Source organism: Rhinatrema bivittatum, chromosome 17, assembly GCF_901001135.1.
Source record: "Rhinatrema bivittatum chromosome 17, aRhiBiv1.1, whole genome shotgun sequence".
NCBI lineage: Eukaryota > Metazoa > Chordata > Amphibia > Gymnophiona > Rhinatrematidae > Rhinatrema > Rhinatrema bivittatum.
The window spans coordinates 38,095,933-38,112,650 of NC_042631.1; the positions used below are offsets into that span (position 1 = coordinate 38,095,933).

A 16,718-nucleotide genomic window follows, 5' to 3' on the forward strand; every position below is an offset into this window, starting at 1 on the left:
CTAACTGACCAGCAAGGGTCTGGATTGTCCACTATGGCACTCCTAGCTGTATTCATATCATCAGTTTCCAGAGACCCTTGGAGGGGGTAAACCCTCATCTGTGGGCTCAAAACAAGAGTCCAGCCATGTAACATGTCAAGCCAGATGATAACATATGTATCAGACTGTTCCATTTTTGTCACGTACTGCGCTGGGGTGAGAATAGTAGTGGCAGAGACCGGAAGAACTCTCGTGGTCTCATGTCTTTCATCTTCAGGGGCGAGATGTCGCCTTCGCCGCCTCACCTTGTCAATTAACTCAGTGTTGAACAAGGGTGAATCTATGTGTAGATTCAGTGGTGCATGTATGTGCGGGGGAGGTGGAGCAGGGATATTTACCTCCGACACTGGAGCTGTTGGATCAGGATTATCTGTCGTCAGTATCAAACGAGGGTACGGGGTAAGCACTGGAGGCTTACGCTCTGACTTGGGTTCAGACTTGGGTTCAGATTCAGCTGCACTAGTTGCCTTGGCCACTTGTGTAGCCTGTGAGGAGTCATTAACAGGAACACAGTGTAGGGTACCTTCGACCTTAACAGTTCCAGACATAGGCATTTCCGGTACCGAGGGACTGTTTTGCAGTTTCACCTCAGCCGGTGCTGTAGGGATTAAATGGGAATAACCGATTGCGGTTACCACCTCCTCTAAAGGTGGTAAGGGTCCTGTACTCTGCACCCGACATTTGGTACCGGACATTTGGGAAGCAGCATCTGTAGTGCTATAAGGGGGCGGGGGCATGCTTTTCTTACTAATTTCTTCCTCTTTCTCTAGGAAAGCTTTGGTCATGACAAACCAACTATGAATTTGGACATGGTCTGCCAATTTTTTTGCTTCTTTCCAGGCTTTCGGTACTTATTTTCCAGATAGGTCATAAGCTGTACAAGTAATGGCGTGTCAAAGGAGCCTCCTGCTGGCCAAGCGAGGAAGGCATCCTCTTCTGCCCACTTTACCCACTTAGAATGGCACTTACGAATCAATTGCTCAGTAGGTTTATGCAGAGCAATAACTCTGTCCAAAGGATTTAACTCACTAGCCTCTCCTACCATCTTGGGATCTCTCAATATTGCAGACCAAACTACGACACAAGTATTAATAATAAATTTCGTGTAGCCACTCCCTTATGAGAAAGAGTGGTTCAACCTTACCTTAATTGTAGTTTTCACCGTACCGTGAATTCACGCTTCCGGTGTGCTGTACTTCTTCAAACACGAAGGTATTCACAGCGGGACTAGGGAGAGATAGCCTGCAGACAGACGAGTACTGAAGACCTATCTACTCCTTTCCGTTCGACTGGTTACCGGTTCCTACTTAAATTACTTGGGCTCCAGTGCGTTACCGCCGAAACAACCGGGATAGGGCCAAAAGGCAGCGTCAAGTCTGCCAATTGTTTTCGAACTTATTAGTACACTAACGGAAAAACCTATGACTCACTCGTATAAGACAAGTTTTTACTTACCTTTCCAGTCAGCTCCACGTATGTTTGCCCGTGGAATGCTTGATCTGAAGGCTTCTAATCTTGCGTGCTTAATTTTAGCTACGTTTTCGTGTGGGGCCCACCTGACTACTCCGTCCCTGTATCATGTTCCCTCGGGGGTTCCAGGCAAGAGTCCCAGGTAGTTGTGTCGCAGTATTCAGCTTGGGGTAACTGATTGGTACTGTACAAGATCTGCCAGATAGCAGTGCGCGCCAAGGTCTAAGAGATAATAAAAGTAACTGAGCAGTTTTATTTTTTTTTTCTTTTGAGAGTAAGACTTACTTCCTCAAAGTGGTTGCTGAAGTGCTTCAGGTCTCAAAAATCTCAAAGTAGATTCAGGATGCTTCAGGGCGGTTTTCCACTCCCGATCAATGGCACCCTCACTTCCTTCGATGCTGGCAATGAGGTATCCCTGAAGGTGTGCTAGCCCGCGATACCCGCATCAGGCATTAGGCTTTCCTTTCCGTTTTCCGGCTCGAAGGACCATATGTTTTCTGCGGGTATTCGGAAAGCACCTTCAGACAGCTTTATGATCTAAAAGGCAAATTTATTGATAGTAATACAAAGACAATATAGACAATTTAGGAAGAGGAACAAGGAAAGAGGAAGTCGTTGTTTCTCTGGAGACGCAGGTCAGTGGCAACTGGGCATCAAGCTTGTTTCTCAGCTCTGAACTGCTCGGGTTGAGACTTTTAAACTTTTTTCATTGTCCAATAGAAATACATTGATGCACATCCTGGGTGTATTAATTTCTTCTAATATCCAATTATGAACGTAGCTTTATTGTCCAATCAGGCACCGTCTCTGGGGTGTTGCCTTCTTCCGGCAATGAGCTTTGCCAAAGCACATGGTGGTGAAATATGTTGCCAGCAGAATCAGGAAATACACATTCAGGCTTAAGGCCTATGTACAAAAGCTAAACACTGTACCATTATAAAAGGTTCTTCTATTAGCAATGAGAATGAATTGATAAGTTGTGAAAAGAGAGCCCTCACTACCCCAGCTGCATCATGAAAGGGCTCAAATTGACGCCTGTGGACTCAATAATAACTCTTCTTGAAATGGAATGCAATACAGTAGGTTAAAATAGACCAAAAACAATACAGGAAATGATGGAAAAAGGGAAAAGATCCATTTTGATGTTGCCTAAAGTATATAAATTAGAAAAGAACATTTTTGTGAGTTTTATGGTCATTATGAGCTACAATAACATGGCCTTGGTAGTGATTTAAATGGTTATGTGACTAGCATGCTCTGTTTTACAAGTGCAGAGTAGTAGTAGAGAAGAAATCTAAGTGTTTGCAGGTTGCAGTGTTTATTTACTGTACAAAGAATACAGTTTACAATGGAGCATTTTTTATGTATATTGAGAAATGTGGGTAGAACAAGTTACTAATAGAGTTACTATCTGCAATATAAGGTACTTGCCTTGTGATTGGGCAAGGCTTAGGGGCCGTCAGTTGACTTAACTGGCTTTTGAATAGCTGTGTGGTGTATAGCCATGGAGAAAACTTCCATTCCAAGTCAGTACTTGGCAAACTGAGGCTCTTGGTGTGGCCTGTGTCATCCATAGAGGGTGAGGTGATAAAGTGTAAAGAACACATCCCTCCCCCAAACAATGATTTTTTATAATAAAACCAGCTTTGTGCTGCTATCCCTGTGGCTGAGTCAACACCACAATATAGTGGACTCGCACTGAAGTCTCTCTTGTCCCATTGGGCATGCCATGGAGGTGATGTGCCTGATCCCGAGAAGGAAGGGGAAGATGTGTTTCACTACTTTAGCTACTCCTACCTGCTGAAGGAGCAGCACTGAAAGTAGTTCTTGGAGGAGACTTCCCTCCTGGCCACTGAGGCTATGTACTGTATGTCAACCAGCTGAGCTGTATGGGCTAGTAAAATCTAATAAAGAAAAATGGGGGATAAATATAGGTTTAAAATAAAACCTGCAGAGTAGACAGGTAGAGATATCTTTATTAGGTTAACAGAATTTTTTAAGGTTATAAAGGAAGAGAATCTCTACACAAATACCTTCTTTTTTTCCCTTTCAGCAAAGTCTATTTTTGGCATACTAACCCAGTACTCCCTTTCTGATTAAAAATTCTTTAAATATTCAGCAAGTGCTGTATAAACTAAATAGGAGTGAGTGGGACGTATAGTGGAGGCAGGAATTCAGATAGTAATTTATAGTATTGCTGAGGTTTCTGCTTTAGTGCTGAGCAGAAAATGAAACTTACCCCGAGTATAATTGCTCCAATATACAGTTGTGCTCATAAGTTTACATACCCCTGGCTGAATTTGTAAGATGTGTAGCATTTTAAGAAAACCTGAATGATCAGACAAAACACCTGTTGTTTTTAATGTTTTTCAAAATTATTTTATGCATCACAGAATAGCACAATCATTAAACAAATCATAGCAATAAAGGAAATAATAAAATGGTCCTTTTCAAAAGTTTACATACCCTTGAATGTTTGGGTTGATAATATACACTCAAGTTGACACACACAGGTTGAGATGGCAGTGAAAGGTAGGTATCCACACCTATACTTAGTTTGATTGTAATTAGTGCCTGTGTGTAAATAGTCAATGAGTTTCTTAACTCTTGAGAAATCCTTGTGAATTTCATCCAGGGCTGCACTGACTTTCAGGTCAATACAGTAAAGTGCGACCGCGGTTACCTTGCTCCTAACCCGCTTTCTACCCACTTTTCGGCCGCGTTAGCCCTTCCTGCGATACACAATCCCCTTTAACCTACTCTTACCACGTCCTTAAATCACCGGGTAACCCCTTCCGCCCGCGGCATGTATATTACATGTAAACGATCGAATTAGCTATTCCCTCCCATACAGTAACGCGCGCCCCGACTATTGCTTTTTTACCCTGCCATTTTGCCGCGCGTTTAACCTGCTAACTTACCGCCTACCCTTATACCCCTGCGTTAGAGGCAGGGGGTAAGGGTAGGTGGCAAACTTTCCCCCAGCCCCCGCTCACCTGCCCTGGCCGCGTCTATGGGTGCTGGTCTCTGGGGCAGCCCCAGTCCGCTCCCCTCCTCCCGAAGCAACGAAAGTGGAAAAAATCGAAAAAGCGAAAAAAAAAAAGTTGCGAGAGAGAGGACAGGCAATCCTACGCTCGGGATTGCCAGTCCTCTCTCCTCCCGAAGCAAGGCACGAAAAGCAGCCTTGCTTTTCGGGAGGAGGGGAGAGAGGACTGGCAGTGAAAAGCAACGAAGCGACTTACTTTTTTTGCAGCCCCCCTCCGGAGACGGACATTGGCGACGAGGGACCGCGGCTCCCCTGCCTCCAGGTGCCCGCGAAGATGGATGCATCGCACGGGCGAAAGCGGCCCCTGTGTGTGCAATTGGGCCGCTCAAGATGTGACGTCACGACGTTTGGCTTCACGGCATGTGACGTCACGTCTTGAGCAGCCAATTGCACGCATAGGGGCCGCTGGGTTTTCCTTTCCTTTTTTTTGTTTTCTCTGAAGCCCATGTCTTGAAGTGTTAGTTCTCGGTACATGACTACAGACCGTGACTCCTTTTCGAACTCTGTACATATGCAACTTGCATCCCACCTCTAGGTGTTTGATGTATGCTGGCCTGGATTTCCTTCTTCTGGGGACTGTGGATGCTTTCTTTAGTACCTTCAGTCTTTGCTGGCCAGATGAGCATAAGGTGAGTACTAAGTTGTGGTTTAGATTTTTAGTCAGTTTGCATATCTTTTGTTTACTTACACAGTATGACTTTAAGATCATTCTGACTCTCTCTTAATATAAAATATACATAGTTTAAATACATTTTTATGTAAAAAGTACTTATATTTATATTTATATATGCAACATATACTGTTAGGAAATAATAGGGGCTGCTATGTAGTTTAGGGCTGCCTGGGGCAGAGGGAGGAGATGGGGGATGTTGTCTTGGACAGGAAAGGAAGCCTAGCAGCCTAATCAGAGCCAGTTCACGCCCATGATTTATTCAGGGCAGTTTGCCCAGGACTGCTGAAAACAATTTTTGTCTGCAGTGTGCGTTAGATGCTACGTGACTAATAAGTTTTATCTCTTTCCAAAACTTTGTTTTCTATAGAAAACGTTGTCCTTCCTCCCTGTTTTTTGTTTTTGTATGTGTCTCTGGTTACTTTGTGCTCCCTGTAAGCTAAAGGAGACTGACCTCTCCCCCCAATCTGTGGAGCTGCCTGAGCTTTGATGCTGCGATTTGCATAGCCAGTATTTTGCGATCAGACAGAGGACACAGGCGCTAATGAGGGAAGAGCTGAAGATACTCAAGTACAAGCATAGCACAAGCATTGTGCCTTGAAGTTGGCGAGTCAGGTAGGGAGGGTTCAGCCAACTGCATCCTTGCCAGCTTCTGTTCCTGCCTTCGAAGGACTCATTTCCCGGTTTTGTTTTTTTTGTAATACCTTCAGGTCATTGTTGCCTGTGCAGATATTTTTTTTGTACCTGCTAGCTAATTGTTTTATTGGGTATCTCCCATTTTGGAGACTCAGATGGGACTGAAGAAGTAGATTCCCCTGGTTCCAACCTATGAAATCATAAGTTGTTTTTTTTTGGCTAAAGTGAGGTAATATCAACTGAGTCATTCTGGATTTTTTACTAAGATTTCTGTCTGCAACCATGAGGCTTAAGAGGAATGGGTCATACACATTGAACAGGTAAGGGAAAATACTTGCTTCATTGTCTAATAGATTAAAGTGTTGTCCATTAACCTGTACTGTAGAATAGTCAGGTTCTAGGGATAGGACAGTATGCATGTGCATTGATCTCTCTTAATAAGAAGTCTTGATTGTAGCAAATTGGAGTCTTGTTTCTAAAGTAAATCTCATAAAACTCTGAAATTCAAAGGATATAGAGTCGTTATATTGGTCCTGGACAAAAACAGAGGCCGTTTTAGGTAGTTGTATATTTTTTTTTTTAAAGGACACTTGAGATTGTAGTGCATGACACATTTCAAGGCCACAAAAACCCTATCTTTATCTGCAAGATCTCAAAAGTGCCTATATTAAAATATTTTGTTGATCCTTTAAAGATTTCAGATATCAAAACCTACAAAGACTGTAATTTTAAAATAAAACTATGACATACAGTCAGGTCCTTGGTCTCCCATGATTCCTTGGCTACAGAAAAGACTGCACCGTCCACCCCTTCCCGAAGAATTTGATGTGTTCCACAAAATTGCTGTGGGGAAACTGGGGGCCACATCAGGTTGTAAAGACATAGGCTTGTCAGAGGTGCATGGTAAATCCAGCCCACCCCCTTCCCCCAATGATCTAGCAGCAGGAAGAGGAGGAGAGCAGTAGCAGCATGTTAGGCTGCAGGCGGCAGAGGATGCTGCAGCCTGACTGTGCAGGTCAAAGTTGCAGTCAAGCCCTAGGCAGCAGAGGAGGAAGATGTGTCCAGTATGTTGCTGCTGACCTCCCCTTCCTGCTGCTGGATCAGTGAAGGAGGTGTGTGTGTGTGTGTGTGTGTGTGTGTGTGTATGGAAGATATAAAGAAGTGGATGGGGAAATTATTTAAAAAGAGGGGATGGGAGAGAGGGAGTTTGAATAGAGAGGCCAGCAGGAATTTGAATAAAAAGATTGTAAAGATTTGATTAGAGAAGATGGGTTGAGGGTGGATGGGTGTAGCTGTATGTACACTTGAGATGGGGACAGGAAGGGTGGGGATGTGAAGAGGAATAGGGCTGGAATCGAGGGAGGGATATCTCCTTCTTTTCTTCTCTCGCTGGATCTCAGAATCAGCTCCTTCCTCTCCATCTCTGAGGTCCCAGGTTCTTAATCCCTTCCATGTCTCCTTCCCACCTCCCTATATATCAGATTCTCACCTCCCCGTACCCAGTCCTCCCCATACCCAATCTATTCTCCCTCCCCTCTTTTTTTTTTTTTCTTCTCCTCATTCCTGATATCTCCTTTTCATCTCCTCTGGTACATTGATACCAGAATTTCCCCAAGCATAAAACTTCCAAAAGAGAAAAATAAATTATTCAGAGACAGGACAAGGTTGGGAAAACCACTTTCTCAGAGGACATGCAGGACGGTAGTCCTCACATGGGTCCTCAGATGGAGTCCTGAGCATACCCAGCATGCCCTATACCATGCATCCATGTGGGGTCTTTCTCCAGTCTCTCTTTTTCCATGGAGCTGTAATCCTCATGGTGTGAGTGAGCTCACTCAGGCTGTTTTTGGCCTTGTTTTTTGTGTGTGTTTTGCGGGTTTTTTCCTCCTTGAACAGATTCAGCCCCAGAACTGATCCTTGAGGCACGCCACTTATCACCCTGATCTCCTCAGAGTAGGTGCCATTTATCATTCCTCACTGTCCTGTGTCTGTCAACCAATTTGTAATCCATTTCTCCACCTTAGGACCCACTCCCAGGCTTCCCATTTTATTCATGAACCTCCTATACAGGACCTCATCAAAAGCTGTATCATCTCAACTCCCTCCAGATGCTATCTCACTATCTGACTTCAGGCTAATCTCCCCACAAGAAGTGGAGAAGGTCTTCCAGAGAATAAGTCAGTCATCAAGCTCTTTGGACCCCATTCCCCCCAGTTTCAATTGCAACCTAAAACAGGATCTAATCTCTGGCTAACCATCATTATAAATACTATACTAACTCAAGGCATCTTGGCTTGTTCACATACCTATTCATCTGAATGCAGATCAAGGTGGGGACTCCCTCCTAGTCTTACTAGACATTTCTGCCACCTTTTGATTACCAACATCTGCTCAAATGCTTGGGGGGACTTTGGCATTGAAGGTACTTCCCTCAAATGGTTTGAGTCTTTTATAGTTAATAGAACACAGTCTGTCTCATGGGCTGACAAACTCTCCATTCCTAAGCATCTCACCTGTGGAGAACCATAGGGCTCAGTATTCTCACCGATCCTTTTCAACATTTACATTCATCCAGTCTGTGACCTTATCCAAACATTTAACATTGAATGCCACTTATTTGCAGATGACATCCAATTCTGTATCAAAATGGGATCTCAATGATTTGCTAAGCTCCTGTGCTAAGCTGTAAGACAAAAGCAAACTCAAACTTTACTCCCTCCAAGTTGGAACTCCTCTGGCTAAGTTGCCAAAGTCATCCCCTGCAATCTCTACTTTCTCTATCAGCAACCCCTCTCCATCATAAGGGTTTGATGCAATCAAAACGTCATAAGACACATCTCAGATTTGCCAACTGCATAGCTTCTTGGATAAACACAACCTTGTTACCATAATACATGCATTAATTACCAACCAAATTGATTATTACAAGGGTGGCCAACTCCAGTCCTCAAGAGCCATAGTCAGGCCGGGTTTTCAGAATATCCACAATGAATAAACAGGTTGCATGCACTCCCTCCATTGTATGCAAATCTATCTTATACATATTCATTAAATATATCCTGAAAACATGGTCTCCTTGTGACTCTTGAGGACCGGTGTTGGCCACACCTGGACTATTGCAATTCTCTCTATAGTGGCATCTCTCAATACAGTATGAAATACTTCCAACTCTTACAATGCATTGCTGCTAGAATTTTAGTAGGGGCCAAAGCATCTGACCACATAAGGCTCCCAAAGTAGGATAAAATTCAAAACCATTTCCTGTCTTTAAATGCATGAACAAACAGGCCCCTGAATATCTCACCCAACTTCTTTTTTTTCCTGTGCTCCCACAGGAGAACTCTGTTCCCCTCCCCCCAAATGGTCTTCTCTTATCCCCTCTTCTGGCCTCCACTCAGATAACCCTGAGGACTTCATACTTTAAGCTCCTATGCATCAAAAATTTAGAACTAGGTACCACTACCCCTACGCCTTGAACCATGTTGTCTCACGTTCATGACTGATCAATCAGATCTTCCCCTGAATTCTCCAGCAGAGCATTCCTGTTTCCTGACATGACTATCAGGACTTCAATCCAAAACTTTAACTTAGTCCCCATTGAGCTTTAGATGGCAATATTCTTTCTTCATCTACATCAGGTGCTAGCCCTGTCATTATGTCTACTGTAAACACTATATTCTAAATATGATTGTTATAATTGTAAGCTGACCTGATTGCTATTGTTATATTATATTGTATTTGTAAGCTTTATTTAAATTGTAATCTGTTTCAGTCCGTTCTTGGAAAAAGGCGGAACATCAGATGTTCGATTTATTCACTTTGATTTATTTATAATCTCAAAGTGGTAGAGAAAATCCCAAATCTCCCAAAATATAAGCCTATCATCAGTATTAAATGTTTTAAGCTTGACAGCATTTTATAGATAATAAAAAATCGGCTGATGATTGTGACCTCACAGCTGTTTGGACCCGGTATTGCTAATATATCCCCTGGTGTAGACACTGAAATACATCGAAACCCAGCCTGTGTTGGGACACAGTGATGGACTGCTTTATTTAGTCAGCACAAGTTTTCTGTAGTTACATATTTGGAACACGGTTGCAATGGTGGTATACATGGAAGAAGTGCATTGACAACATTTGTGAGTTTTATATGCATAGTTAAAAATTAAAATATAAGCATACATTCTTCATTAAAGTCAACAAAGTACACATTTTTATTTAAAGTAAAATTACCCAAAGTTATAGTGAACTAAGTATGTGGTTTTTTTTTTTAAGAATGTTGAACAAACTTTATGAACTGACCAGTGATTGTATATTATGTGATTATATTAGCAATACCTGTATCCTCGCACAGCTATGAGGTCGCAATCACAGTAATTGAACATAAACAAACTACATTGAGCACTTGTCCCTGATCTAATTCTATGGTCAGTCACCTAATCAAAAAAATCTATCCGATTCGTTTGACACAAACTTCCTCTGGTAAAACCATGTTGCCTTGGATCCTGGATCCCACTGGATTATAGTTAGTTCACTATCCTTTCCTTTAGCAGTCTCCATTAATTTTCCCAGGCTGCTCTGTGCTACCACTTTGAAGTGGGGACTAAAACTGCCCTTGCTGCACTATACCTGTCTCCAAGGATCTATTGAGCATATATCTCTTGTGTGTGTATGTGTGTGTGTGTATATATATATATATATATATTTATATTTTGTTAAATGTAGTACAAATAATGTTTTAAAAAAATTGTTAAAGAATTTATTATGGGAAGCATTTCAAATGCCTATCTGACATTGGATACTCAAGTCTCCATTTTCAATAGCAAGTGGTTAATATATGAAACAGCCTTTTTATAAAAGTAAGGAGCAGCAGGTTTAAAAAAAAACAAAACCAAAAGAAAAGAAATCCTTCATCTTGTAAAGAAGTCAGTAAATTTCACAAAACTCCGACCAGGGTTACTTTTTGCCACAAATGGCCTTTGTGAAGGAGACAGATATAATAATTCTTGTGCTCTATAGGCAAGCTTCATACATCCCCCAGCATTCATTAATTTGTAGCAGCTGAAACAACCTAGATAAGTGAAAAATGTAAAAAAAAAAAAAAAAAAAAAAGTTCTTAAAATCTATAGAATATACTTGTAAACACTCATTGCTATCAGTAAGTACTTAATCAATTTATACATTTCTTATTCATGTGTATAGGGTATCACCACAAAATGAAAAACAAAATGTAGAACAATAACGTGTACCCCTAACACAATAGATGACTTCCAGCTGACCCGCCAGAGGAAACCAAACAGGAAAACTTACTTTCTTTAGCATACCACGTACCCAAACCGACATCTGCTGTGGGTTCCCAAGGAATACTCTATTGTCTATGGTGGCCTGTTCAAAATAGCCAAGCACTAATGGTCACATGACTCAAACCATCCAATTGCAAGCTTGCCACCACGTGAAACAATTCTATAATAGGTAAAAATATGAATGAGGCGCCCAAATGCTTAAACAATTGGTAGAACCTGCTGTTCTGACTCTGGAATGAAACCACCAGGATGTATAATGTTTGTTATCTGTAAATTCACCACTACTTGTGTCTCAATATTGGTCTAGATACATTGCACCCACATTGTAACTCTGTCCTTTCTATTGCACAGCATTTTAGTCTTCTGAGTATCCCATTACCAGCCAGTAGGATGAATAAATAGCAAGTTACATCTGTAGAAGCTGGTGAAAAGATATACCATGAATATGAATCTGGCCTTAGCCTGATATAACTTATCCAGCTAAGTTACATGGATATTCAGCAGTATGACTATGCCACTGAATATCTGCATAGAAGTAGCTACTTAATTGGATAAGTTGTTTCCATTTAAGTTTAGACCTGCTATCGAACATTTGGAAACTTTGATACAACATATGTTGAAAGACGTGGGTTCACCTTGAGCATTTGTGATTTGGAGTACGTGAAAATTTAAGGATAGCATTTCTTCTGTGGATACATTTGAACCCATTTTGTGGATACATTTGAACCCATTTTGCTTGAGAGAGATAAATATGAGGAGATACATGTATATGATCTTTAATTAAAGAACTAAACCTCACTGAGGAAACCCGCCCTCTCCACTGCTGGTCCCCCACTCTGGAACTCGCTCCCTCCGGACCTCCGCCAAGAACCCTGCCTCATGACATTCAAAAAGAAGCTAAAGACTTGGCTTTTCGCCCAAGCGTTCCTGGAGAGCTAAGGCCCGATGAAGTCGATGACACTATAGACCCCGGCCCATCTATCCCTCTGTACATATGTTTTTGAGTTTGGTACTTTATTTATTTCTGCTAATAGGCTCTTTGAATGTAGTCCTTTTTTTATTTCTCTGCAAGTTCTTTTTTTTCAACTTGTTCCAATGTATGACACACCAGAGGCGACTGTTTCAGTTCCTTGTAAACCGGTGCGATATGTATATTATACAGGAACATCAGTATATAAAAAACTAAAAATAAATAAATAATAAATATGCAATGTGTACTTAAAAACTTTGAATAAGCTGTGCTTGAATTGTATATTTATACTCAATGTTGTACAAAGCCGCCTGAGTAGCAAACGTTGGTTCCCTGGAATATTATCACATAAATGATTTGGGTGGTGGCTATTATATGTAATAAATGTTTCGTGTTAGTAGGCTTCCTATATGTAATTGTCCAAAAATATTCATTTGCTTTTTAAATCAAAATGCCCAGAAACCAAATTTGATGATTATCAAGTTGTGGGGTAAACAATAAATTCAAATTTTGAATGTTTAACTATGAGACAGACTGTTGCATATGTATCTCAGTATTTATGCAAGCCAATCAAAATCTACAAAAGTCTTACATAATCTTCCAGAAGACCAATATTCAGATGTATATGTTTCTCCTCAAATACAGCTACATAAAAACAGGCAATGGATGTTGCCATTTTGACACCCATTGTAGTGCATTTAACCTGTTAGAAAAAGTCACCATTAAATACACTATAGTTACAGGTAAGGGCAGTGCGCATAAGATGGCACAAAAATTCTCTCTGTGCTAGTGTGTGTGAGTATGCTTGCACACCAGAGTTTCCAAGTTCTGTAGCTTCATCTTGCATTATATTTGACTATAATTAAGTAACATTCAAAGTAACCACCAGCTATTCCTCATTAAAATCAGCGTTCAAATGGGAAGAATCTCTTAGATATTCCAATCTTAGATATTGGAAGTTGCAAAAATGTTCACATATTGACTGTAGCTCTAAAACAGAGCCAATACATGATAGGTCAGGCTAGAGTTTAGGGTTTCAACTATTTATGCATTTTTAGTAACATTGTTCAAATGTTTTTGGATTATTTTTATTCCTACAAAATAAACCAAAAGGCAGAAAATATTTCAATAAAATAAGAGGGTTATGCAATTTAGTGAAATGGGAAAATAGCTGTAAAATATAGATCTTGACCCCCCTGATCATATGAAATAATCTTGCCAGCTGAGATACCTGCCCTTGATCACTGGACCTCTGTTACTAGTTTGGATACTGACTGATATTTGGATTCTATGTTGGATGCATCATGCATGTGATAGATTAAGCTGGCCAGGTTTTGCTCCTCTGGGATTGCATGTTGTGATAAGTTAGTGTGTCATGGAAAGGTGGGGCTGTTGCTATCTCTGTAGAGACAGGTTTAATGTTGACAGCGCCTTCCCCAGTTTCCAATGGCAGATCTGCCAGGGATATAATTTTGTAAGGGAGGGGTATAGTAAAGCTATTTGGAGAATACACTATTTTTAAGTAGACTATACTACTCTGCCTGACTATTTCAAGCCACAGATTCTCTCTGTATTGTAAGATTGGCTTTTCTCTCATCAAAATCATATGTACAGTTGTATGCAAAAGTTTAGGCAACCCTGGTCAAATTGTGAATATCTAGGGTGAACAGAAGCTGACATTTTCTATTTATTAAAAGTTTATTTTAAGCACTGTTCACACAGAGGGTGCAAGGTAGAGTACAAAATAAACATGCATAAAAGAATTCAACACAGAACAGACAAAATTAATGCAGACATCATAACCTGTTGAGCATATAATTTCCTCATAAATGAGCTCATAAAACTCTATATCCTAACTATAGGCTTTCTGAAAAAAGGTTTTTTAAAGGTGCTGTGGCAATCAATAGACCGAAGATTCTCAGGCAGAGTTCCACAATATTGGACTTGTGACAGAAATGCTCTATCATGGGCAAGGCTCATGAAGAGAACTTCCAGTAGGATCGTAACGCTTGAGTAGGCTTATATATCCTCCGAACCGTGCCAGTCCAGCGGTCTGAATCTCCATGGATGAGTTTGTAAATCGAACTGACTAATTTATATTGGATCCTATAATTGACTGGCAACTGGTGTAAGGAGTGGAAAACCACTGTTAAATGCTGTCGTAGTGGTAGCATTCTGTGTGAGCTGCAGTGGATAGAAGGTCTTTGCTTGGAAGCCCTATGTATAGAGCAATGCAGAATTCCATGCCGATTAACACTAGAAACTACAAAACAGTTCAAAACTTATTAGGTTCAAATAGAGGACACAGCTTTCTGACAGTACACAATTTGAAAAACGCAGATTTTACCATACCTTTAATCTGCTGTGTAAAAGATAGGGGTTTATGAATAATTACTCAAATTCTTCACCTGGTTTTGGATGGGAATGACTTAATAGTAAATTTCAAGAAGATGGAATGTTATGTAGTGGAAATTTACTCATAATAATAAGCTCAGTTTTGGCGATATTCAGTAGCAATTATTTTGAAATAACCACTGATTATCTTGACTGTAAACATAGTGAAACCAGTTGCAATATGTCAGACCAAGTAGTAGAGTTTTGGACAATAAATTGTATGTCATTGCACAAACATGATTGTTCATGCAAAGACCATGAAAAAATCTCACAAATGGGAGCAAGATAGACATTGAAGAGGGTAGCAGAGAGGGCAGAGCCCTGTGGAACGCCACTTCCTCCTGGCCTACAGTTTGAACAAAATGGCCTAAGTTTGACCTGCTGGGCACAGTCATAAGAACATATGAAATTGCCATATTGGGTCAGACCAAGGGTCCATCAAGCCCAGCATCCTGTCTGCGACAGAGGCCAATCCAGGCTACAAGTACCTGGCAAGTACCCAAAAACTAAGTATATCCCACACTACTGATGCCAGTAATAGCAGTGGCTATTTTCTAAGTCAACTTAATAGCAGGTAATGGACTTCTCCTCCAAGAACTTATCCAAACCTTTTTTTAAACCCAGCTACACGAACTGCACTAATCACATCCCCTGGCAACAAATTCCAGAGTTTAATTGTGCGTTGCATGAAAAAGAATTTTCTCCGATTAGTTTTAAATGTGCTAATTGCTAATTTCATGAGTGCCCCCTAGTCCTTCTATTATCCGAAAGATGATTCCTATATTTACCTCTCTACACCAGAAATGTAATCAAGAATCCAGTTCCAGATATCAGCCTACTTGTCTGACATTATTGCCTGGATGTTCCACTACACCTTAAACTCAGCATGGCCAAGACAGAGCTCCTTATCTTTTCCCCCAAACCCATATCCCCTCTTCCTCCTTTCTCTGTTTCTGTGGATAACACTGTAATCCTCCCAATCCCTTTAGCTCGTAACCTTAGAGTCATCTTTGATTCCTGTCTCTCCTTCTCTACACATATCCAAAACACTGCTAAAATGTGCCTTTTCTTTCTCTCTAACATCACCAAAATCTGCTCCTTCCTTTCTGAGTTTCTACCTTTAACAGAATGTATGGGGACAACTTGCATGGAGTGGCAGTTATTACCCTTTACAATACATATGGGGGTAACCTGCATGGAGCCGCAGGTTACCCCCATAAGCAAATTGCTGGGCAGACTGGATGGACCATCTGATCTTTATCTGCCATCATTAATATGTTACTATATGTTATCCTTGTCCCCTCTCTCCCAGTGAACCGTCTCCACTACAATCTAGCCAAACTTTAGCTGCGTGACTTACCTGTCACCAAAGTCACTTCACACCCCTCTTCTCAATTCACACCATTGGCTCCCTATCCATTTCCATATACAGTTCAAACTCCTCTTACTCACCTATAAGAGCCTTCATTCTGCAGCACCTTACTTACCTCTCCTATCTCTTAGCTCTCTGCACCCCTCCTTGTGCTCTTCGCTCATCAGGAATCTCACTCCTATCTATGCCCTTTTCCTCTACCACCAATTTCCGACTCCATGCTTTCCACCTGGTTGCTCCATATGCTTGGAATAGACTTCCTGAGCTGGTACACCATGCTCCCTCTCTTGCCTTATTTAAATCCCATCTAAAAATCCACTTTTTGAGGCTGCTTTTTAAATTTTAATCCGTGATTGTTCTACTTATAGCCTCGTCAATTTTTAACTATTGTCTTCATGAAATTCCCAGTGTCTCTCTTGTCTTATATGTTTGTCTTGATTAGATTGTAAGCTCTACTGAGAAGGAACTATTTTTGTACCGCACTGCGCAGTTGAGGAGCACTATAGAAATTTAATAGTAGTTGTAGTATGATGCATAAGTAGAGAGGTGGAGGGAAAGGGTAGAAAGGAGAATGCAATTGTGATGGTGGTGGGAGAGGGTAGGAAAGGGAAGAGGAGGGGGATGATGCTGGGGGTGTTGAGGGAGAGGAAAGGGATGGAAAGGTGATGAGAGGGTTGGGAGAGAGATGCTAAGGGGAGAGAAAAGGGAATGGTGATGGTGCCAGGGGTTAGAGGAGGAGGAGCGAGAAGGGAGGGAAAGGGAAAGTGGTAATGCAAGGGGTTGGGGGGAAAAGAGAAGGAATGGTGGTGGTGATAC

At 41.3% G+C, this 16,718-nt stretch overlaps 1 protein-coding gene across 2 annotated transcripts in view; it reads left to right on the forward strand.

The window, feature by feature from the left end:
* The window catches only part of MOB2 (MOB kinase activator 2), a 289,672-nt gene that overhangs the window by 110,266 nt on the left and 162,688 nt on the right, over nucleotides 1-16,718 (forward strand). The window contains exon 1 of one of the 2 annotated variants that reach the window (XM_029583068.1): nucleotides 5,605-6,181. The exons of the other annotated variant lie outside the window; for it this stretch is intronic. Coding sequence (XP_029438928.1) covers nucleotides 6,144-6,181 — 38 coding nt within the window. The 5' untranslated portion in view covers nucleotides 5,605-6,143. Of the gene's footprint in view, nucleotides 1-5,604; nucleotides 6,182-16,718 lie in introns of those variants that run through there. 2 annotated transcript variants of the gene reach the window in all.